The 23,559-nt window shown below is 33.6% G+C and overlaps 1 protein-coding gene across 1 annotated transcript; it reads left to right on the top strand.

The window, feature by feature from the left end:
- Nucleotides 1-167: 167 nt before the first annotated feature.
- On the top strand, nucleotides 168-23,269 carry LOC109240924 (probable 3-hydroxyisobutyryl-CoA hydrolase 3). The gene is made up of 15 exons (XM_019407614.1): nucleotides 168-402; nucleotides 581-638; nucleotides 6,404-6,484; nucleotides 7,053-7,121; nucleotides 7,285-7,348; nucleotides 8,231-8,310; nucleotides 8,416-8,499; nucleotides 9,500-9,584; nucleotides 15,971-16,056; nucleotides 21,736-21,878; nucleotides 22,139-22,199; nucleotides 22,300-22,398; nucleotides 22,478-22,582; nucleotides 22,665-22,706; nucleotides 22,980-23,269. The coding sequence occupies exons 2-15, from the start codon at nucleotides 600-602 to the stop codon at nucleotides 23,106-23,108; spliced, it is 1,167 nt and encodes a 388-aa protein (XP_019263159.1). The 5' UTR covers nucleotides 168-402; nucleotides 581-599; the 3' UTR covers nucleotides 23,109-23,269.
- Nucleotides 23,270-23,559: the final 290 nt, after the last annotated feature.

Genomic DNA, 23,559 nt, shown 5'->3' with positions numbered 1-23,559 from the left:
CCAAACTCGGACCTGGATAACTTTGAGATAAAGTTATTGTCTTGCACAGACGTTCAATCATCAACCTAAGGAGCTTGTCCTTTATCCTGAGGAGCTAATTCTTAGAACAGTTAAGCAGCTACGTTGAGGACCTGACTCTTCGTATTGCATCTAAAAAAACTTTGTTAATCATCAAAAATTCAATACTCAGCAAAGTTTAACTCCATCAAAATTTATTTCTCAACGACTTTCGTAGAACCAAATCGAAACGCCATAAATCTACACTTTTGTTGTCTCCAGACCTACTTTCCAGATCACAATAAATGCATTATAAGTGAGTGGCTGGCTTCTCCAATAAATATCAACATATCCCATGCACTACATCTGCCAATCTTTCTCTGCTCCTCAGCTCTGCCATTTCAGGTTCTTAGACTACTCTATTTTCTTTCTCTTTCTGGCACGTTCTTATCCCTCCGTCCCATAAAAATAAAGATAAAAGCCTTCAAATGGTTCTTTTAGTTGTCTTTTTTGTTTTTAGTGATGGCTATTTTCTTCTTTGATTTGATTTTTCTTTTGTTTCTTTCCTTTGAGCTGCTTTCAGAGAACAAGATAACTAAGACATGGCCTCTAGTGTTTCGTCCGATCGTGACGTTAATCAGGTATGAACTCCTTTTTCCTATCTCCTTAGTACCTGATCAACCAAAAAAAAAAGAAGGTTCATTTCGTTAGAGTATACATTTTTGGTTTAAAAGTTTCTTGATTTCCAGTTTGTTTAGAAATATACTGTTCGATCACATTAATTTTATTGGACAAAAAATAGTACTAACACTTTCTACATTGAGAATATTCTTTAACTTTAACACCGAAATTTACAAAATAATTATCTGTCCAACTGCTACATAACTTCTCCAAAAGATGTTGATTGCTTGTGCAATTGGGATCCGAGTCTTTGTTGTTGAACCTTGCAAAAATAAAATAAAATTAAAGTACATCCCATGTACATAACATCCAGTATCAACGGATATATGATATGAAGCATCAACCTATATATATAGAATGAAAAAGTATCATCTCATTAATTGCGCACAGACAATAATTGTTAGCCTAATAATTTGCATTCTGAAAGGTGTTTTTCTTTGAATAAAAAAATACTATTAATCATATTATTATTATCATTAGAATTTACTCTACAAACAAGGATTAATATTAACGACTTTTTAAGGATTTTTTCAATTTTTTGTTAACTTTTGGGTCAAGGGAGTTTTCTTTCCCATTCAAAAGGTGATGAGGGCATTGTTTCCCTACGCTAAAATGTTGAGCAAGTAAGGTAAAATTTAATCTTGTTTGTGTGAGTCTAATTTTCTTTCTTGTGGTAAAGTACGAAATTATATTAGATATTGTATCTCATTACAAGTAGTAGGTGTGCTAGCAGTACAAGAGTATAACTTTTCTATACGATTAAACTATAAAGATTTTTCATTTAACACAAGCATGAACTCCATCTGTGTTTCAGTTGTGTGATGTAGTTTGATTCAATATAAAGATTAAGAAAAGAATGACTTATAAAATTTGTGGTCTAAAAGCTTAAAATAAAAAAGTTTTTGTGGGGCCTTCAGAGTAAAATGGGTAAACAAAAGAGTTTAAAATTATATTATTTTTAAATATAAAAATTTATCATTATTGTTAGGACAGTGTGTCACTGTCACATAAATAAAGCGGAGAGAGTAACTTTTTATTAAAAAAATAGTGTAATAACGGCCGGTAAGATTACATCGAGATAGCCTCTTGAGATACACTTGCTACTGAGGTGTCAAATTAACCATCGAAAAATAACAAATGTAACAAAATAAAAAGGAAACATTTAATTAACTTTAAAAGAGGGTTATTCACCTGAATACACTTGAAAACGACACAACCCGAAAATTGCACTTACACAGGGAGAAATTCAAAAATAGCCAGATTTACCACTGGTCGTTGAAAAATAGCTAAGTTTCAAAAGTCATCGAAATTTAGCCACTTTAAATCTGAGCGAAAACACTGTTCAAAATCCGGAAAAATACGCCCGCAAATTTTACGGAGTTCCAGGATAACTATGCTGGAACTCCCGCAAATTTTACGGGAGTTCAAGCTTAATTATGCTGGAACTCCCGCAAATTTTACGGGAGTTCCAGCAAGTATAATTGTCCAGTATAATATACTGGAGTTTGGAGCACTGGTGCTCCAGTCTCCCGCAAATTTTACAGGAGTTAGCAAAGTATATCGGTCCAGCATAATATGCTGGAGTTCGTACACAAATGCACCAGAACTCCCGTATATTATATTGGACCGATCCCTGTTGCAGCAAAATAGTGGCTATTTTTCATTGACTTGATAAACGTTGACTATTTTTTATTGACCAGTGTGAAAACTGGCTATACCATGATATTTTAACCTAAAACATGTACTGCTTTTAAGTATGTTATTCGGAAAAAAGAAATTTGTCCAATTACACAGACATGAAACAACTAAAGCTCTTGCTCGACAGCTCCATAAAGTGACAATCCTAATTATTTACTGGATACTGTTGTTCGTATTGCTAAAATCCTTGGCAAAGAAGTGTCAAATGAACATCTTTAAGGGTGTGTTTGGTACGAAGGAAAATATTTTTTATGAAAAATATTTTTCTAGAAAATGCTTGATTTTATCATTTTTTTTCTCATGTTTGGTTGGTGAGCGAAAAACTTTTTCCGGAAAATATTTTTTAGTATTTGTTTAGAGAGTAAAAAATATTTTTTTTTTAAAATAACTTTTTATTCTACTTTCTACATCATGAAAAGAAAGTGCTTTTTTTGTTGAAATGAAACAAAATATTTTTTTTATATAATAAAAAAAACTCATTTTGTTGAAATGAAAAAAGAAAGTACTCTATTTATAACATGAAAAGAAAATATTCTTAATAATATTTCTATTTATGGTGGGGGTAGTGCAGGGTTGGGGTGGGTGTGGTGGAGATGGGTGGGGTAGGGGTGGGGTGGGATAAGGAGTGGCGGGTTGGTGGGGATGAGGAATAGGGTGGGAAAGGTTGAAGAAGAGTTTTGAAAAATGTTTTCTCTTCTTCCTTCAATTGGAAGAAAATGAGCTCATGAGGAAAATATTTTCCAAAATATTTAAGCAAACCAAACATGAAAAAATTGAAAAATATTTTTCAAAAAATATTTTCCTTCGTACCAAACGCACCCTAATTCTTGTCATAAATCGTTGCCCCGATACCGCTGCTCAAACATAGGAGAATTCTAACGGTGAATATTTGAATTGGAAAAAATTAGATTTAAGGGCAATTAGTTTTCAACAGCCAAACAATGGTATTTCTTAGGATGGTGGAAAGTTGAAGAAGACGAGGGTGTGAAAAGTAGGGTCTATTGAGTGATGTTAATTTTTGAAAAAAGAAATACACAATTTTAAGTTATTTTCGTTCTCAAATTTGAATGAAAAACACTTCACAATATCAGACTAGTTAAGTTGGAATATCTAACTTATAAGTAGGGTTGTTCATAAAAACCCGAAAAGCCAAATCAAACTGAAAACCAAACCAAACCGACCAAAAAAATCGATACTTTTTGGTTTGGTTTGGTTTGGTTTTGGTTTTGGATTTTAAAAACCGATCAAATTTGGTTTGGTTTTAATCAAAAAATAACCGAAAAAAATTGAACCAAACCGGCTATAGGAGTAACTATTTCAAATTTATTATTACACCTATATATATGTATATTTTTATACAAAGTTTCAAATTTTTTATGGTGAATGTTAATCGTTTGCACTTTTAGTACAGTTTTTTACCTTTATATTCTAGTTTGATTGGTAGTTTTCTTTTGTTAAGTATAAGAATCCATATTTTCATGTTATAAAAAATATATTTTTAATTGAGTCCTTACATTATTCATCACTATTTGATTCAATTATCATCAATATATTTTAGTAAATAATAGATTTCTGAAAGGTCAATTGATTTGATAGTGTTACGTTGAAAATGTGGTCGCCGGAATATGTGTTTGGTAGTGTATGTCTTATATTTAAGAAAAAACCGACAAATAACCGAAAAACCCGAAAACCCCAACATAAACCGAATCGAGAAAAAATCGACTTAATTGATTTGGTTTGGTTCTAATATTTGAAAAACCGACTTACTTGATTTGATTTCTTTTTAGAGAAAAATCGAGGTAAAATATCATGGTATAGCCAGTTTTCACACTGGTCAATGAAAAATAGCCAGCGTTTATCAAGTCAATGAAAAATAGCCACTATTTTGCTGCAACAGGGACCGGTCCAGTATAATATACGGGAGTTCTGGTGCATTTGTGTACGAACTCCAGCATATTATGCTGGACCGGTATACTTTGCTAACTCCTGTAAAATTTGCGGGAGACTGGAGCACCAGTGCTCCAAACTCCAGTATATTATACTGGACAATTATACTTGCTGGAACTCCCGTAAAATTTGCGGGAGTTCCAGCATAATTATGCTTGAACTCCCGTAAAATTTGCGGGAGTTCCAACATAGTTATCCTGGAACTCCCGTAAAATTTACGGGAGTTCAAGCATACTTATGCTGGAACAACCCGTAAAATTTGCGGGCGTATTTTTCCGGATTTTGAACAGTGTTTTCGCTCAGATTTAAAGTGGCTAAATTTCGATGACTTTTGAAACTTGGCTATTTTTCAACGACCAGTGGTAAATCTGGCTATTTTTTAATTTCTCCCAAAAATCGATCCAAACCGAACCACGAACACCCTACTTAAAAATTTTGCCAACTTTTAGATATTTGACCTAAAAAAAGATGATTTTTAAAAAAAGCTTTTCTTCTGAGAAAATAAAATAAATACACGTGTTATATATTAATTGGCTCATATCACTTTGTAATAGGCATTTAGCATCACACTCTGACCCTTTGCGTCAAGATTGAGAAAACAGTATTTGATTGAAATAGATCTTGAGTAATGCACAAATACTAGGTAGCTCAAACGTCAGTGAAAGTATCAAACAACTTTTAAGAGGCCTAAAGGAAAAACAAAGAATTTCCTCCTTTTAAGTACAATCTCATTAATTGCAGACGAAAAGGGAGCAAATTTATTGCCAACTGTACTTTAGATCAAACAAATTCAAACGTAAGACGCTTTACTTTCTCTTAGTAGGCATTTGGCCATATGTTTTGAAAGTTCTTTTTTTTTAAAAAAAAAAAATATTTAAATATATATTTATTTATAGAATTAATCTAGTTTTTGGAAAATTTTGAAAACTAAAACTTCAAATCCCAAATACAGATTCAGACCTTTTTTGGGCCAAATCACGTCCATTTCGGACTTTTTAGTTGAAAAAATTAAGTAAAAAAATAGACTCTTTAACATGTCAAAACTCGCCCCAAAATTCATGTCCAAACATATTTTTAATTTCACATCAAACTTCACCAAAATTAACATTTTCAAAAAAATATTTGAGAATCTACGTCTAAACGGAGCCTTACTCTCTCGTGAAATTTTATTCACATGCCTAATTTTACTTATGTGAGGTTATTTATTGCGTAATTGACAAGTAGATTTACGGGTCTCATTTGCTTACTTTGAGAGATAAAATTATAAAAACAACATAAAATTTCATATTTTTCCTATTTAAGATGCTTAAACTAAGAACCATTATAAGAAATAAAATAATACTCCCTCCGTTTCAATTTATGTGAACCTATTTCCTTTTTAGTCTGTACCAAAAACAATGACCCCATTCCTTATTTGGAAACAATTTACCCTTATGCAATGATTTATAGTCACACAAATCATATGTGCCTCATTTTACACCACAAGTTCAAAAGTCTTCTCTCTTTTCTTAAACTCCGTGCTCAGTCAAATGGGTTCACATAAATTGAAACGGAGGGAGTAGTAGTTTTTTTTTTTTTTAGAAGTTAAATATATATACTCAAATTGAATAAGTATGCTAGCTAAATGATAATTGGCACTTATATTTGAGAATCTAAAATATTTATTCGAATTGGAAAAGTATTCTAAATGATAATTAAATATTGTAGCTCCGCTCTTGTATATTCAGACCTCTTTATAACAACATTGATATAAATAATAAATTTTTCTGACGAAGCGGGTTCAATTGAACCCCCTTGATCCAATGCAGATTCGCCCCTAATTATACGTATGGGTTGATGGTTTGAATTTGTTAAATTAATTCAAAAGTGTTATTTATTAAAATCAAGAAAGTAGCGTTAGTCGTTTTATTTATCAGTGCGGTTTTCTTCCTTTCAAAGAAATGAAGTAAGCTTAATAAAGCATTGTACGACGTTAAGGCAGTCACATGATTAATCTGGCATTATAACATTACATTTGCCTATAATTCATTCAATTAATTTTCGTTAATTATTAGAGATACTTTTCCTTTGCTTCCCCCAGGTGGTGTTTGAAGCTACGTCTTGCGTGCGCAAAGTCATTCTAAATAGACCAAGACAATTGAATTGTTTGACTTTCGAGATGGTATGTTTGAGCGTCTACTAATCATTATTCTGCTTTATTATATTTTATTTTTGTAGAAAGAGAGAAAACAAGAAGAAATTATTATACGCGCAAGAAAAAGGAGATACGGAAAAGAATAGCTTTTTTTGGTTTACGTTTCTTGTACTTACGTACTTTTCCAATTCAAAATAGAAAAACAGTTTACGTAAAGGTATTGCAATTTACCGTCCTAATTACTCTCCTATATGATACATTAATCATATTTTACTATCGGCCAACCCCTCGGTACCTCTATCTTTGCAAAAAAATTCAAAACCCAAGTTCTTTTTATTTTATACTTAACGTTTTTTTATCAAATTAATCTATATGCTCTTCTTGCAATATTTGAATGGACTAGACACCTTTTTGATTAAAAACTATTTATTTTTATTTAGTAGGAAAATGACATTGGTAATTGAATTTAATTACTCTGTAAGTTTGTTTTCGCAGCATTTTTCATTAGTAGCGATAATAGTTGTTAAAGTCTTGTGAATGTAGTTGAACGATACGACATACTACAAATTCTGTTTTCTTCTTTTGAATTCTGCAGATTTCTCAATTGTTACGAACTTTCAAAGAGTATGAACAAGATCCACAAGTTAAACTTGTAATAGTAAAGGTAAATAACAATCAAACATGCTGATTTCTATTTACTGTTCACTCTTTTTCTTACAACTCCAAGAGGCAATGCTCTTTTTCTAAGGATATATATACATATATACCACTTCTCCTCCTTTCTGATACTAAATCGCAGCTTTATTTGTGATTTGATTTCAATGTAGGGAAAAGGAAAAGCATTTTGTGCTGGAGGAGACGTTGTTCGAGTGATACAATCACTGCTAAGAGGTAATAACATAAAGTTCTCTTTTAATTCTTTTATTTGGTGTGTTGATCATTTCTTTTACTTAAATAAACCTTCACTCTGGTTTGATAAATGCCAGAGATATTTACTCTAATCTAATTTAATATGTATATATCCTCCTCCCTAATTCTGTGAAAAATATGTTTTCATTTCTACATTTTAGTTTCTTGAATCTTAGAAAAATATTTTTCGATCTAATAAGCATCTCATAAAAAATACGTCAATTTTTATGTTTTAAATATCTTGAATTTAATATTTGATTTTTTGAATCAACAAATACCCCTCCTTCGAATCAGGGGCGGCTCAATGAAATTGGTGGCCTAAAGCCGAACATTAAGATGAGCCCCAATTATTTATTTAATAAAATCGTATATATTTATGATTTCTTTTCTTTTTTGTTATGTAATAATAATAGTTTTATGGACCGTCTTGTACGTATTTGGCCCTTCACTCGGTTACCTTCTAGTTTCCACCATTAAAGATATCTAGTAACTCCACTCATCAAGATTTCGAATTCTTTTTATAAGAAATATCCACGGTTAAGAAAACATTTTTATAAGTTCTCAGCATCTACTATCACTAGCGTGAAGATTTTTATAGAAATATGGACATTAGGGATAATAAGGGAGGTGAGTGCACGACTCAAACCAAAAGCAAGTTGGTGTCAACAAATTTAGAGGGAGGTCTATGAAACATTCTGTTAATATATTTGTCTAGTGAAAGGTCATTTAATTTTATTAAATTGCAATAGAGGTACAAGAAATTCCCATTTTTAACATTAAACGTACAAGTAACTTTATTTTTCAAGCATAAAGAATTAATTTCCTACTAAAATTCTGTGTTTCTTCTCTTTCCTCATTTGTCAGGTGACTACCGTTCTGTTCTGGACTTTTACAGAACGCAGCTAACATTGGATTATTTGGTGGCAACATACCAAAAACCAGTGGTGATTAAGCTTTATTAGTATCATAGAAAATTTAAAAATAAAGGTGTCACTTTTTATTTTATTTTGCGCTAATTATTTGCATCATGATACATATTAAATATGAAGGTTATCCTCATCAATGGAGCCGTTATGGGAGGAGGTGCTGGACTATCCATGAACGCAAAATTCCGAATCGTCACCGAAAATACGGTGCGTTTCGAAGACGTACAACTAATTTTCTTTATAGCCTTAAAAATACTTGGTTATATGTTTTTAGCCAAATATTAAGAGCATCTGCCGTACTATCAAGTATCAAGTATGTAGGATACATGCAAAGTTTGTTAGAAAGACGACTATCGAGGCAGTGCGAAACCAGAAAATTTAATAAAGGTGTTTAAATTTTGAATACACTTTGTTAGTGGGCTATGCAAGGATGTTCAAAATCTATTTTTAATCAATAACAAGTAATATTTTACCTTATATGTAGTATAATTTTTCGGCGAAGGAACATAGCTTCGCCCCTGTATTGAGGCATTAGAATGGCCTTCTTAAATTTTTACTTAGCTATACTACTTTTGAAACTTATTTACCCTCATTATTAAAATTTTAACTTAATTACAAGTTGATATATAATTAACCACTTTTATACATTTTAGTATTAAATAAGTATAGCCTTTTAACTTGGTAACTGAATATCAAAATCTGCTATTGTTCTTCATTATCTTTTGTTCGACTAGGAGTCCTTTCCCCGCATTGCTAGGAGCCTCGATATTAAGTATGTATCATAAGGAGGATATATCTGGTGAAATTTGTCCCAAAAAATTCTTGTTCATAACGTTTCATTACAGAGGGATAATAATAATAATAATAATAATAATAATAATAATAATAATAATAATTTTTTGTATTGTTGTTTACGCTCTGTTTTGCAAGTCCATTTAGTTCTTCTCTCTAGTCGTTATACATGTGCCTTATAGAAGGCTCTTTCAATTTCAAACTAGTCATCATAATAGTATGCGTGAGCATTTTCCTTTATTGTTTTCTTGGATGGTTTCTTATCTAATGTTTATTCGTTTTTTTAACGATTTGTAGCTTATTAATTCCAATGTTAGATATGTTTACAAAAAAAATAAAAAATGTTTGATATGTTTACTTTTAGTAGATTTTGGACAGTATATCATAATAGTTTCATTTATTTATGGATAATTAGGTGTTTGCCATGCCAGAAGCATCATTTGGACATCATCCGGATGTAGGAGCATCTTATTTTCTTTCAAGATTACCTGGCCATTTTGGTAAAGTAAACAAGATTTCATTGTTTATGGTTAGGCAGAATAGTCTGGGAGACATTTGTACTTGTTCCGGTTTATCATCCCGATCCCTACACTTCATAAAGTTTCATCTAGACACTTCAACTTAATCAAAATAAGACTTTTAAACCCTTCTGACCGTTGACCGGACTTATGTGACATTGATATGGCTGAGGTGGACAAAATAAGTGATTTACACGCACATTAAGTGCGTGAGCTGATGATTTTTCTTTATTAAAAAAATAAAATAAATAAATGAATAAATAAATAAATATTATTTTTCTTCTTCAGCCCCTACCGAGCCCCTTCGTTCTGCTACCCCCCCCCCCCCCCCCTCCTTCAATCCCTTCCCCCTTCGCTCTCCCCCCCTCCTCTTCTTCTTCAGTCCCTTCCTCCATTTTTCCCGATGGTTTTAGCTTTCAAATTTTTCACAGTCCTTTCAAATTGGGGTAGAGGAATAAAGTCAAAATTCTAAAAGACTTAATTCTCTGCTCATGTATTTTTCATGGATAGCTAACTCTCTTTAAAAGAGGAGTGAAGGAAATAGTGGTACTCATGATGGAGAAGCCATGACAGGTGGGTTATTATTTTAAGAAGGTTGAGTGGGTGGGTTTGAAGAAGGGAGGAGGGTTTTCTTTAATTTTAATTTTTTGCTTTATTTTATTTTATTTTTTGTTTAAGAAATTAAAATTTTGTTAAATAATATTATTTCGGCATAGAATCTGATGTGGATGCTGATTTGTCATCCACGTCAAGCAAGTGAGCTTCACGCGATTCCGAAGGGTTTAAAAGTCTTGTTTTGATTAAGTTGAAGTGTCTAGATGAAACTTTCTGGAGTGTAGGGACCGAGATGACAAACCGGAACAAGTACAAGTGTCTCCTAGGCTATTCTGCCTTTATGGTTATATCTTGTCAGCCTAAATTTAAAATATCTTCCATTAAGACCTCTAAATAGCTTTAGGTTATATAATAATGTCACTAACAAATTTATACAATCACATAACATGTATGCATGCATGATCATGTCTTCGACGTCACTTGAGTACAGTTTCATAAATTGCCACAAGCACATTAAATTATTGTACTGAATATAACATCATATACTACGTACCATATGTCCCAACATGAATCTCAAAATCAACAAAAAAACTTATGGGCTCATCATTTAAAATATATTGCTTTTAGGAATATTTATTTATTATTTCTTTTTAATATGTCTGCTATTAGTTTTACATTCTTTGTTTTGGGGTTTGTCATAAATTATGAAATTCTACACATTAATAAGAAAATAATAGCTAACACTTGTGTTCGATTCAAGCTCTAGAGAACAGAGAAAATGAAGTGAGGAAGAAGAGAAATCAGAATTGTATTCTTCTATTCATTGTCGATCAACACAAGGCTGCACTATATAGTGCTAATACCTCTAACTCCACTAACTAATTAACAGCAAATTTACAGCTGTCAAAACAACAACTATTAACTAACTAATATTAACCAACTCTAAACAACTCCCCTCTACTTCTATTGTGTACAATTTGGTCCCTCATATTCCAAGACTCCCCCTCAAGCTGGAGAGTGAAATACGTTGAAAAATCCTAGCTAGGAAAGAAGAAAACAGTGTTGCGCAACACCAAGTCCTTTTGTCATGATGTCTGCCAACTGAAGCTTTGTTGAGATATGATGAGGCATGAGCAGTCCATTTTTGATCTTCTCCCGGACAAAATGACAATCAATTTCTATATGCTTAGCTCGTTCTTGAAATATAGGATTTGCTGCAATTTGGAGAGCAGTTTTGCTGTCACAGTAGAGATCAAGTGGTTGCTGTAAATCAACATTCAATTCCTTTAACAACCCAACTAGCCAAGTGATTTCAGCTGCTACTGTTGCAAGACTCCTATACTCAGCTTCAGCTGAGCTACGACTTATTATCTGCTGTTTCTTGGACTTCCATGATAGCAAAGACTCCCCCAGTTTTATAACATGTCCAGTAATTGATCTTCGTGTATTTGGGCATGCTGCCCAATCAGAATCACAGTAGGCAGTGAGATGAGAGATAGGACCCCTCTTTAGGAATACACCAAGTCTAGGTGAGCCCTTGATGTACCTAACTACTTTAAGTGCAGCATCCATGTGAGATTGCTTTGGATGTTGCATGAACTGATTTAGCACTTGCACAGCAAAACAAATGTCAGGACGTGTGATGGTCAAATAGAGTAGTTTTCCCACAAACCTCTGATAACTTGCTATATCCTGCAATTCTTCATCTCCATTGTGTCCTACATATTTGTCATACTCTGTGGTAGTCAATTTCTGATTTGTCTCAATAGGAGTAGAAGCAGGTTTAGCTGCAGCTAATCCTGTGGTAGAAATCAACTCCAATGCATATTTTCTTTGGTTTAGCAGTAGGCCCTTATCTGATCTCGTTACTTCTATACCCAAGAAATATCTAAGTTCCCCTAAATCCTTGACCTTGAATTTGGTATGCAAAGTACTATTGGCCTCTTCTACTAAGGACATGTTGCTACTTGTGATTAAAAGATCATCACATACACCAAGATGATAACAATGTCCGGTCCTGATTTCTTAGTAAACAAAGAGTGATCATATGCACTATGCTGGTATCATGCTCCTATTAAGGCATCTGTGAGCTTAATGTTCCATTGTCTCGAAGCCTGTTTCAAGCCACAGAGTGATTTCACTAGTCTGCAGACTTTATTATCCCCCTGGCTTTGGAAACCTTGTGCCAAGAGCATGTACACTTCCTCATATAAATCACCCTGTAGGAATGCATTGTTGACATCCATTTGATATAGGATCCACCCCTTTGAGGCTGCTATACTAAGGACAGTTCTCACAGTTACCATTTTTGCAACTTGGGAAAATATCTCATGGTAGTCTAACCCTTCTTGTTGAGTGTATCCTTTAGCAACCAGTCGTGCCTTGAACCTCTCAACCTCACCAATTGACTTGTATTTGATTTTGAATACCCACTTAGAACCAATTGGCTTCTTACCTTCTGGCAAGTCCACCACCTCCCAGGTGTGATTTTCTTCAAGTGTTTTAATCTTTTGGTTTATAGCTTCTATCCACCTTGGATCATGTGCAGCTTCCTTGAAAGATTGTGGCTCAGTTAAGACTGAAAAAACACTAAGATAGGACTGATATGTAGGAGATAGATTATCATAGGAGATGGCATTAGAAATTGAGTAGGGATTGTTAGTGTGTGTCTGAACAGTATGATGTAATCCTTAAGCTAAATGGAAGGCTTTCCTTGTCGACCAGACTTCCTAGTTTCCACATCTACAGATGCATGTTGAGGATGTACATTTGCTTTCTCTATTGGTTCTAAAGAATGCTCCCGAACTTCTGTTGCCTCAACTGCTTGTTCAGATTCTGTTGGTTCTGAAGAATGTTGCTGGGCTTCTGTTGGCTCAGCTGCTTGGTCATTAATAAAATTGTCATTCACTTGAGCTACACTCTCATGCTCTCCATCTGATATGACATTGTTTAGAACTCTTGCATCATTTGTGGTTTCTCCTGCTGTAGCAGTAGTGTCATCAATCTGTGGCTGTATGTTCTGAGATGTAGATGGAATAACAGTTGGATGTGATTGTTGCATCTCTTCTACATCCAATGAATTTTGAGAATCAAAAAGATCCTCCGCATCATCTGGACATGTAGTATTANACCTAGTACTACTAGTAGGAAATTATAATCTACACTGCTTTGCCAAAGGACATACTTCACAATTGTCCTGCACTCCAGTGTGTATTTTATTCCTCAATGCTGAAATATGTTCCATAAAATTTGCTGATGCATGGCCTAGTCTCAAATGTCACAGTCTTGTATCTCCATATTCCTTTAAGAAGCTTGCTGCTGTTACTGGTAGGTTTTCTTTTATCAGGTACAATCCATCATTTTCTCTACTAATCCCCATCACCTTGCCATTGTAGAGCCTCTGAAATATGCAGAAATTAGGGTAAAAACCTACTGAGCAACACAATTGCTTAGTAAGTTTAGATACTAATAATAGATTGAATTTAAAATCTGGCACATATAGGACTCCTTTAATAGTTTTGTCTCCTAACACTACTGCATCTCATGTATGTGTTATGTCTGCCTTATTGCCGGTTGGTAATTGTACTCCATTTGTTCTATTGTCTACTCTTTTAAGATTACTTAGAGCATTCTTGCAATGTGTCACATGATGTGTTGCACCTGAGTCAACTATCCAAACATGATCATTAGTAGCTACATTTGCTATTAAAGCAATAATACCTGTAGTATTTGTAGAACAGTCATTTGTTTTTGTTTTCTGCAACAAATTTACCAATTGTTTATACTGTTCCTCAGTAGAGAAACTTCCTTGAGTTGGCATCATAACCTCCTGCTTCATCTCACTGGTGGTTGCATTGTTTACATAGGTCCTTCCTCGTGAGTTTTGGCCTTTCCTCTTGCTTTTGAAATCTGGTGGGTACCCTATTATCTTGTAACAATTTTCCTTGAGGTGTCCTTTATAACCACAGTAATCACAAACTAATCCTGGCCTCTTTTGTCTGAACTCATGACTCTTTCCTGCCATCATTGTGAGTGGATCTTTCAATGTGTCTGTAACCCCCATGGTTATTTGGATTTCCTCTTTTGTGACTGTTGCATAAGCCTCATTCACAGTGATTACCGGCCTCTTAGCTAAAATATTGCTCCTAATATTCCCATAGCTTTCATTCAACCCCATGAGAAATTACAGTAGTCGTATGTTTTTCAATAACTCTATAGATGACCTAGATTCTTCACAATCACATGATGCTAAAGGTGCAATTATATCTAATTCATCTCACAAATCTTTCATTTTAGAATAGTAGCTAGTAATTGAATCAGTCCCCTGTCTCAGAGTTGCAATAGCAGTCCATAGATGATAGATCCTAGTTAGATTTGATCTATCAAATCTCTCCTAAAAATCAGCCCAAACCTTTCTTGCATTCGATGCATATACGATGCTAGGCATCAATTCATTAGAAACAGTACTACCAATCCATGAAAGAACAATTGCATTACATTTCTCACATTGTTCTGCCAATTCACCTTTATACATATTTTTCACATATGATCCATCCACAAATCCCTGCTTGCTCTTTCCCCGGAGTGCCAATTTCATCGCTCTACTCCACAACGCATAGTTTTCTCGGCTTGTGAGCTTGAGCGGAATTAAAACTAACCCCGGTGCATCTGAAGCTTGCAGAAACAATGGATGATTATGATCTAGAGAATTGACTTCACTCTCCGCCATAGCTGTTAAGAAATCGAGCTCAGAAAGCTTGGATCTCGCCGGAGATTGATCGAATTACAGTGCCCACTCTGATACCATGTTCGATTCAAGCTCTAGAGAACAGAGGAAATGAAGTGATGAAGAAGAGAAATCAGAATTGTATTCTTCTGTTGATTGTCGATCAATACAAGGCTACACTATATAGTGCTAATACCCCTAACTCCACTAACTATTAACAACAAATGTACAGCTGTCAAAACAGCAACTATTAACTAACTCTAAACAACTTCCCTCTACTTCTATTGTGTACAATTTGGTCCCTCATATCCCAAGAGCAATGTATATTTTTACTTTAATTTTTAACTATTAACTTAAATCGTTTAATTTGAAGTAAACATTGGTACATATAACTATTAGTGTTTACCACTAAAACATTCCACAACCTGGGTTGAATTGCTGCTAATGGATCTTTCAAGAATTTAGTGTCAAAGATTTATCTTTCCAATTCTTTTAGCAAAAACCAAAAAGAAATAATACTCCCCACTTCTTCTTGTTTGGGGGTAACACTTTCTCTGTCAGTAAAATAACATTTTTTTAACATGTTGACAAACTTAGCAAATAGCGAAAATGGCTAGCTCTATGGTAGGGATTTGTACATCGTTCTTTAATTGTGATGCCGTTTAACTCCCTACANGACTTCACTCTCCGCCATAGCTGTTAAGAAATCGAGCTCAAAAAGCTTGGATCTCGCCGGAGATTGATCGAATTACAGTGCCTGCTCTGATACCATGTTCGATTCAAGCTCTAGAGAACAGAGTAAATGAAGTGAGGAAGAAGAGAAATCATAATTGTATTCTTCTATTCATTATCGATCAATACAAGGCTGCATTATATAGTGCTAATACCCCTAACTCCACTAACTAATTAACAGCAAATTTATAGCTGTCAAAACAGCAACTATTAACTAACTAATATTAACCAACTCTAAACAACTCCCCTCTACTTCTATTGTGTACAATTTAGTCCCTCATATCCCAAGAACTTGAATGGTTTATGTTTATATATATGATTGATATCTTATTTTTATTTGATTCATTGTTAACAGGAGAATACTTGGGACTAACAGGGGCAAAAATAAATGGGTCAGAAATGCTTGCCTGTGGCCTTGCAACTCATTTTGTTTACTCAAAGGTATGATATAATTTTATAATTCTGTTCAACAAACTTAAATTAAAATATATCCTATTGATCTTTGAGATATTATATCTTAAAATAATCTTAAAGTTATACCGTCATGGCTTTAAAGTTCTCGATGCACTCTATGTTTGTTTTGTGAAAGTCTTATTTCTTCCGCTCCATGTCATACGTATTATTCTTGACACTGGACATAATTTAAAAGAATTCTAGATATAGGTGTGACTTAGGGCTATTGAAAATCTTATCCTTTGATTTAGGGCTAGTTGATAAAACAGGGAATCTTATAGAAATGTCTCAAAAGAGTTTCAACTTACCAACCTCTAGCCATTCATCATAGACTTACCAAAACTAGCCAAACACATAGAAATATTTAAAACCCAAAGAAATAAGGTTCTTTCTCTCCAAGAATTACACAAAAAAATCTCCTTCCATATTTTTAAGTGTGATTAGCAACATTAGATGAAAGACGGAAAGGAAATTTCATGGATGAGGTAGCAGATAGGGTGATGAAATACAAAAATAATATATATATGTATATATATATATATATATACAAGATTCCATAAATCTAAGAAAAAAGAACTTTTTTCAATGGGTATGGTTGAGATTTGAGTCAATATACAAAATTTGAGGAAGATTGGAGGTGATTTGGACTGATTTGGTATCAAAATTCGTAGTTAAAATCGAGTTCAAAAAATTCTTCTGCAACACATGTATCAAACATGGATCACGCATGTATCTCACACGCAAGTATATATGGATATACATGTGATACACATTTGATACAAATATGATATATACGTGATACACAAGTGATACACCTATTATTTTTTTTTCATGTTCATCTTCTACTTCGATTTTTAATTCAAACCGCCTCAAAACTCCACTAAATCATCTCAAAATTGAGATTCAAGCTCCTTAAGATGTATCCAATCTATTCTAATAACACCCACTCAAAAAAAAATTGACCTTTTTTTGCTACAAATAGCTAATTGGCTAATATTGATAATATTTGGCTAATATTAGTAATATTTTATGAATTGACCAATTTTTTATAATAAGCTACTTATAAATGGACATAGTAAAATATTCTCAACCCCTAAATAGGGTTCAACCTGACCAAAACCTCGACCTCTTGTGCCCAGGATCGGCTTAAGGCCAAAGCTAATGTAAAAATTGCACGGGCACCCTATTTGGTCGCCCCTATTTAACCTATACCCATTTTTTAAAAAAATTTTAACTTGTACCCACTTTTTAAACAACTTCAGCCCCCTTTCTCCTCCATCGTTTTTCTTCTTCTTTTTCTTTTTCTTCTTCTTCTTCTTCTTCTTCTTCTTATTTCTTCTGCTGCTGTTAGTGCTGCTATGAAACTTCAGTTCATGTGGGTGATTGCTATAAGTATGTTTATCAGATTATTTAAAAATAAATTATAAATAACTTTCTAAAGTAAGTTCTAAAGAAGATGATAACTTGTTGGATTCAGTTTTGTACATTATCAATGCATTTTAACCTGTTGTGCTAAATCATTTATCTAGTTTTTTAAGTTACTAATTCAACTTATGATAAACTTATTATCTGTACAAAAAATCAATTACATGATAGCATAAAACATGCTGAAGTTCAGCAAATATAGAACAAAACTTCAGCTACTAGAATGCTTAAGTTCAGCAATTACAAACAAAAACTTCAGCCAACACTAAGTTTACGTGAAAAACTTCAGCTAAAACATGCTGAAGTTCAGCAATTACAAACAAAAACTTCAGCAAATAGAGAACAAAACTTCAGCTACTAGAATGCTTAAGTTCAGCAATTACAAACAAAAACTTCAGCCAACACTAAGTTTACGTGAAAAACTTCATCTAAAACATGCTGAAGTTCAGCAATTACAAACAAAAACTTCAGCACACTTAGTTCAGCAATTTTTGCTACTTCAGGCCCGTCTACTAGAATGCTGAAATTTGTGTGATTGCCTTTGCTACTTCAGGCCCGTATGCTAAAGTTACGCGAAAAAGTGGGTACGCTTGCAATTTTTTTTTGCAAAACGAGTACAAGTTAAAACGTGACCCAAAAAGCGGGTATAGATGCAAATGCCCGAAAGATAATAAAGCATTGGCTTTAGGGCCCCAAATTCTTGGGGCCCCGGAATTTCTAATAGCTAGCTTGATGGTTTAAGAATATTCATAAAATATTAAAATTTACACAGGAAAAAGTAAAAAGAAAAATGTATTAATCATTTCAAAAATCTAGATAAATAAAATTTTATTCAAAATATTTTAGGCCTCTTTAGCTTGGCTTTTGGCTACAACTTTTGTTGAGCAGTCCTGCATGTGCCCTGTTCTGCCCAATCTCTATCTTGAGAATAGAAACATCCCTCGCAAGATGATTTGTAGTAGAAGCTGATTGTGTAGTCTACTAATCTATTCATGGCTACTAATCTATTCATGGCTTAAATCTAGATAAATAATATTATACGATGAAACATACTCTAGTTTCAAGTCGAATTGACCTTAGTAAGGTCTGCCACACCTAAAAAGGGGTGTTGCTGCGAGGGCCAAACGTACGAGTACGTGGTCGATAAGCAATTGAGTGATGAGTAGAGTAGTATTCTCACAGAGACTAATGATTAACTATTAATTAAATTAAACTATTTGTGAATTATTCATTCAAATAATTTTTTGAGAAGTGATTGTGATTTTAATTAACTATAACTACTACTACAAAAAAAAAAAAAATAGTAAAACAAGAAAACAAGAATACGAGCAAGGCAAACAAACAACTTATGAGCAAGATCAATGAGATGGGGACATTCCGATATTATGAGATTAATGTCAATCCTGTTGAGTTTTTCCGGTTAAATTAATTACTTGACATATCTGGTTTTTTAATTAACAGGGCTTATATTGGTCACAAGGTTTTTGTAACACTTTACTCGCCTATTCAAACCAACCTAATACCTATATGTTCTTAGAATCATAGTCAACTAGAATGCATGCATAATTCCAGCAACAATAATCAAGTAAAGCTATTAGCATATATCTATCCTAATCGCGCATATATTTTCCGATGCCCGGGTTCAAAAACTTACTCTATTTAATACCTTATGCAATCTAAAGTTTTCACTTTCGAGTTTAACTATAGGTTCGTAGATAGTGAGCTACTGTTGCAAGGTTAAATGAACAAACTAATATGATATAATCGAGTAACTAAAATAACCGTTCAACGTCAGCAATCAAGAACTTCCCATAATCCCAGAATAAGGAAATTTAGTCACTCATAGTCATATGAATAATCACAATAGTGTTTGGAAGCATAAAACTATAAATACTAGTTAAAGGAAAAACAAATGCTATGATTTCGTGCCCCACACGTGTCCCATAACCCTTGTTGCCTTCGAAAATATGTCCAACCCCCTAAAAAACGAGTTTAGAGAGTATTTATAGGGTAGGATAAAGCCTAGGCCGAAGTAGCCAAGTCCAACTGAAAAGGAGAAGAAACCAGCTCGGACAGGGTCATTGGTGCTTTGCGTGTTGAACTGACTTTGTCTAAGGGTGCCTCACACGGTAGGCATGACATCTTCCCGCGTCTGGCATCGCCTCGCGCTGTCTATGGTGCTAAGGAATGGCTGCCTCGCGGCCTTGTTCCTTTCGTGCTCTACTTTATCATTTTTGTACCACTTTGTGCAATTTCTCTCCACTTCATGTCCAAATATTCCTACACATAAAACTAACTTAATTAAGCTCAAATGTCCCACAAATTATTATTGTTACATCAAAATATGAGGCACGTAATACCATACAATATAGAATTATAGTCAAACATTAACGGCGAGGGTAGACTATCCACATTCTAATTAATGACTCAGACTAGACTATACATAACCTCTACAGTCCTATTTAAGTTAAGAACCTAGCTGATGATTGCTCAATTGACGCTGATGAACCCATGGAGTCTTTTTGCTTCTCGTATGACCTAGATGCCCAACCAGTACTTGTGCCTCAACAAAATGTTATATCCTATTGTCTTTATCTTTTTGCTATCCTCTCGAGAGGCACGCTTCTCTCCTATCTTCTCACCTCAATCCTCCTAGTAGTGTCTAGCATCTAGTGTAAGCCATAGTTCACATCAAAGGTTTTAAGACCCTAAATAATGGATCTCTCAAACCCTGAATGAGCCTCTTATTCCTCATGTTCTCATCATGAACCATGAGGGGCATAGCCCTAAGTATATTTAAACATCATATTTATCCACGATCATATTTTTCATATGTATTGTCTCTAGAATGCTTGAGTCAACTCGTCTCTAAAGCAATTAGGAAGAATCACTCCATGAAAGCCTTGGTAAAATCCGTGTCATCAGGGATTCACTAGTAGGCATTCCTAACAATAAATTGCCATCTTTCAACATTTTTCACACAAGTTCCAAATGACAAAAGGAACCTATTACAACTTCCGAACCAAAATCTGAATTAGATAAGCTCAAAGTCAATCCACGGTCAAATCTATGAACCTTCCAAACTTTCAAATTGCCATCTTTCAACATTTAGGGGCAAATCAACCAAGGAACCTCCAAATCTAAATCTGCACATACGCCGAAGTCCAAAATTACCATACAAACCTATTGGAACATTCAAAACATGAATCCGCGATCATTTACACAAAAGTCAAGCCTTGGTCTCAATTCTTACAACTTAAGCTTCCAACTATGGAACTAAGTGTTCCAATTCACTCCAAAACGACCCGCCAGGTCATTACATCTTGACATTCATATTTCATGTCTGCAGATACCAGTCTAGTAGCACACCAACCTAGAACATGAAACCTGATTCTCTTCAACACAATAAATTTTGGTTTGTTAATAATTAAAACATAATACGTGCTCAGCTGAACAATTTTCAAACACAATATATTTAGTGTAGTAAGTAGCCAAGAAATCTATTTTTTAGTCTTTTCTTTTCCGGGAAGGCTTTGGAGTCTATGATGTTTATTTAATGCAGTGAACTCGACATTGTCTTTGTAAAGTACCCTCTTGGTACAAATCATTCATAAAATACTTTACTATTATCAACAAAAAAAAATTTGTTTTCAATACAATTTTCAAGTGTATGGAGAACACATAACTAGTCGCACGTATACGATTAACCTATATCATCTTATATGCATAGTCAAATCATATAATACTGGTATCACATAGTGTTGGGAAATTACTTTTGGCTCGGGTCGACCCATAAAGAATGTTAATTAGCCCGTAACCCATTAGCTTAGTTTTCTTTCTAAAATTATAGTACTAGCCAATATAAGCACCACTATGGGTGTTGAAAAAGAAGGCTTTTTCTGCATTCATCAAAGGGGTTTTTAGGCTGTGGAAATAGGGAATTTTATCCGTCCTGCGAGAATTCCTAACGACCAGTAATTCAAATCGTGATTGCTAGATGATCCTTTAGCAAGGAGAAACGCATAAGTCTCTTAACTAGTATTTACGTATTAAATCTTTGCATACATTAGCCTTAGTGCACATATGTATCATGAGAATCATGAAATAGAGCATATATTCAATCAAATATCATTAAAACAGTCCATTACGTGTAGTTGTATTTGTACACCAACATTCCTGCAAAACATTTAGCATCACGTTAATTGGTCATATATTCTAAAAGCACAACTGAACCTTTTGTAGGATATAGAGTCAATGGAAGATGCATTATGTCAAGCATTCTCATCAAACAAATCATTAGAGTTTGCTCATGAGTCGGACGTTTCAAGAATCATAAAAGAGTTCGTTCATAATCCAGTGTTGAAAGAAGGAAGTAGTTTGAAAAGGTAATACTCTTTTCTTCTAATATTTATTTCTATTGATATATTTTCTAGCTATATTTATGAGTTTAGCACATTTTTATTTGTTGGTTAGCTCAGGAAGAAATGGATATGTCTGATTTCAAATATTAGACAAAAACTGTGTCATTTTCCAAAGGAATGGAATGCAATGTAACTTCGTGAACTGCAAGAAGCAATTTCCAATAATTTTTTTCTTAATCTTAATTTAATTTGTTCTTGTATGACATTGTGAATCACCAAAATAGACTTGAAGTTATCAATCATTGCTTTGGCAAGGACACAGTTGAAGATATACTATCTGCACTTGTAAGTTATTCATGAAATCTTTCTCTTATATATATATATCGTTATTATATATGAGTGAACTAAACATATTTATTTACTTCTAACCTCTTGCCTTTGGTAGGAAAAAGAAGCAACAAGAATGGATGACAAGTGGATCACTAATGCAATAAAGTCTATGAAGTTTGCCTCACCAACAAGCCTTAAGATTTCTCTACGATCTGTAATATTAACTGTCGACTATTCAATTCATCTGTTACGTTGGTTTTTTTTATAAAAGTTTAACAATTATTGTTTTACAGATTAGAGAAGGACGGAAGCAATCACTTCGACAGTGTTTGTCTCGTGAATTTAATATTAGTAGTCGCATCGTACTAAGATCATTCAATTACAACGATTTCTATGAGGTATATATGTTGCAATCTTCACATCATATAAATTTTACGTCTTTAATTTGATCTTCACTTTCTGATTTGGTTGAACTTGTAGGGTGGTAAAGCAATCTTTTTTGACAAAGGCAAAAACTTTAAGGTATGATTAATCATAGGCATATATAGAACGCATGCATGCAAAACCAATCAGCACTTTCAGCGAACCCAATCACAAATTTGCGCCTTTTGTCCTGCATCTTCAATATTTATCTAACTTTACAACAACGTGCTAATGTGATTTTAAAAAAAAAAGATTATCAAAGTTTATAACTTTGTTTTGAAAAAAAAAAAAAAAAAGATTATCAAAGTTTATAACTTTGTTTTGAAAAATATACGTCAAGTGCTGTTCTTATTTTTTTCTACATATATATAGTGGGAACCATCAAAGTTGGAGCAAGTACAAGATGCGACTGTAATGCAGTTTTCTGAAGTGGTCCACGATGATCGCTGGGGCTACTTGGAAATTCCAGATAGATCACACTTGAAAAGCTCCAAACTTTGATTTTATATACTTACTGAAAGAAAGAACTTTTACACATACATAGAATGCTAAAAAATCAAAATGTACGATCTCTATTTGTTCTTTTACGATCTACTGCAACTCATATACTATAATTGCTCTTTGAAAGCATTTATGACATGAAAATTTGTTTGACAGCGATATGTTTTGTGAACACTATTAAATCTTATAGTCACTTCTCTAAGATAATATCGTTTTAGATGTTGATTGTCCTTGTGTATTACTTTTCAAGAATTTCCCTTTTTTGTTAGATTCTTCTTTGTTGTCACTTTTTTCTATATTTTAGATGGTAAACCATAGTTAAAGAAAATTGAGTAGAAATCTTTTACCAAGCCTTTTTTCCGGTTAAGTTAGTCAACAGATTTGAACAGGACAAAATATTATAATCTTGGAAATAATTGAAAGTACAAAACAGGAGGGGTGAATTGTACTC

Source organism: Nicotiana attenuata, unplaced genomic scaffold, assembly GCF_001879085.1.
Source record: "Nicotiana attenuata strain UT unplaced genomic scaffold, NIATTr2, whole genome shotgun sequence".
Taxonomy (NCBI): domain Eukaryota; kingdom Viridiplantae; phylum Streptophyta; class Magnoliopsida; order Solanales; family Solanaceae; genus Nicotiana; species Nicotiana attenuata.
The sequence above is the reverse complement of the archived record's forward strand: the minus strand, read 5'-3'. Positions and strand labels throughout refer to the sequence as shown.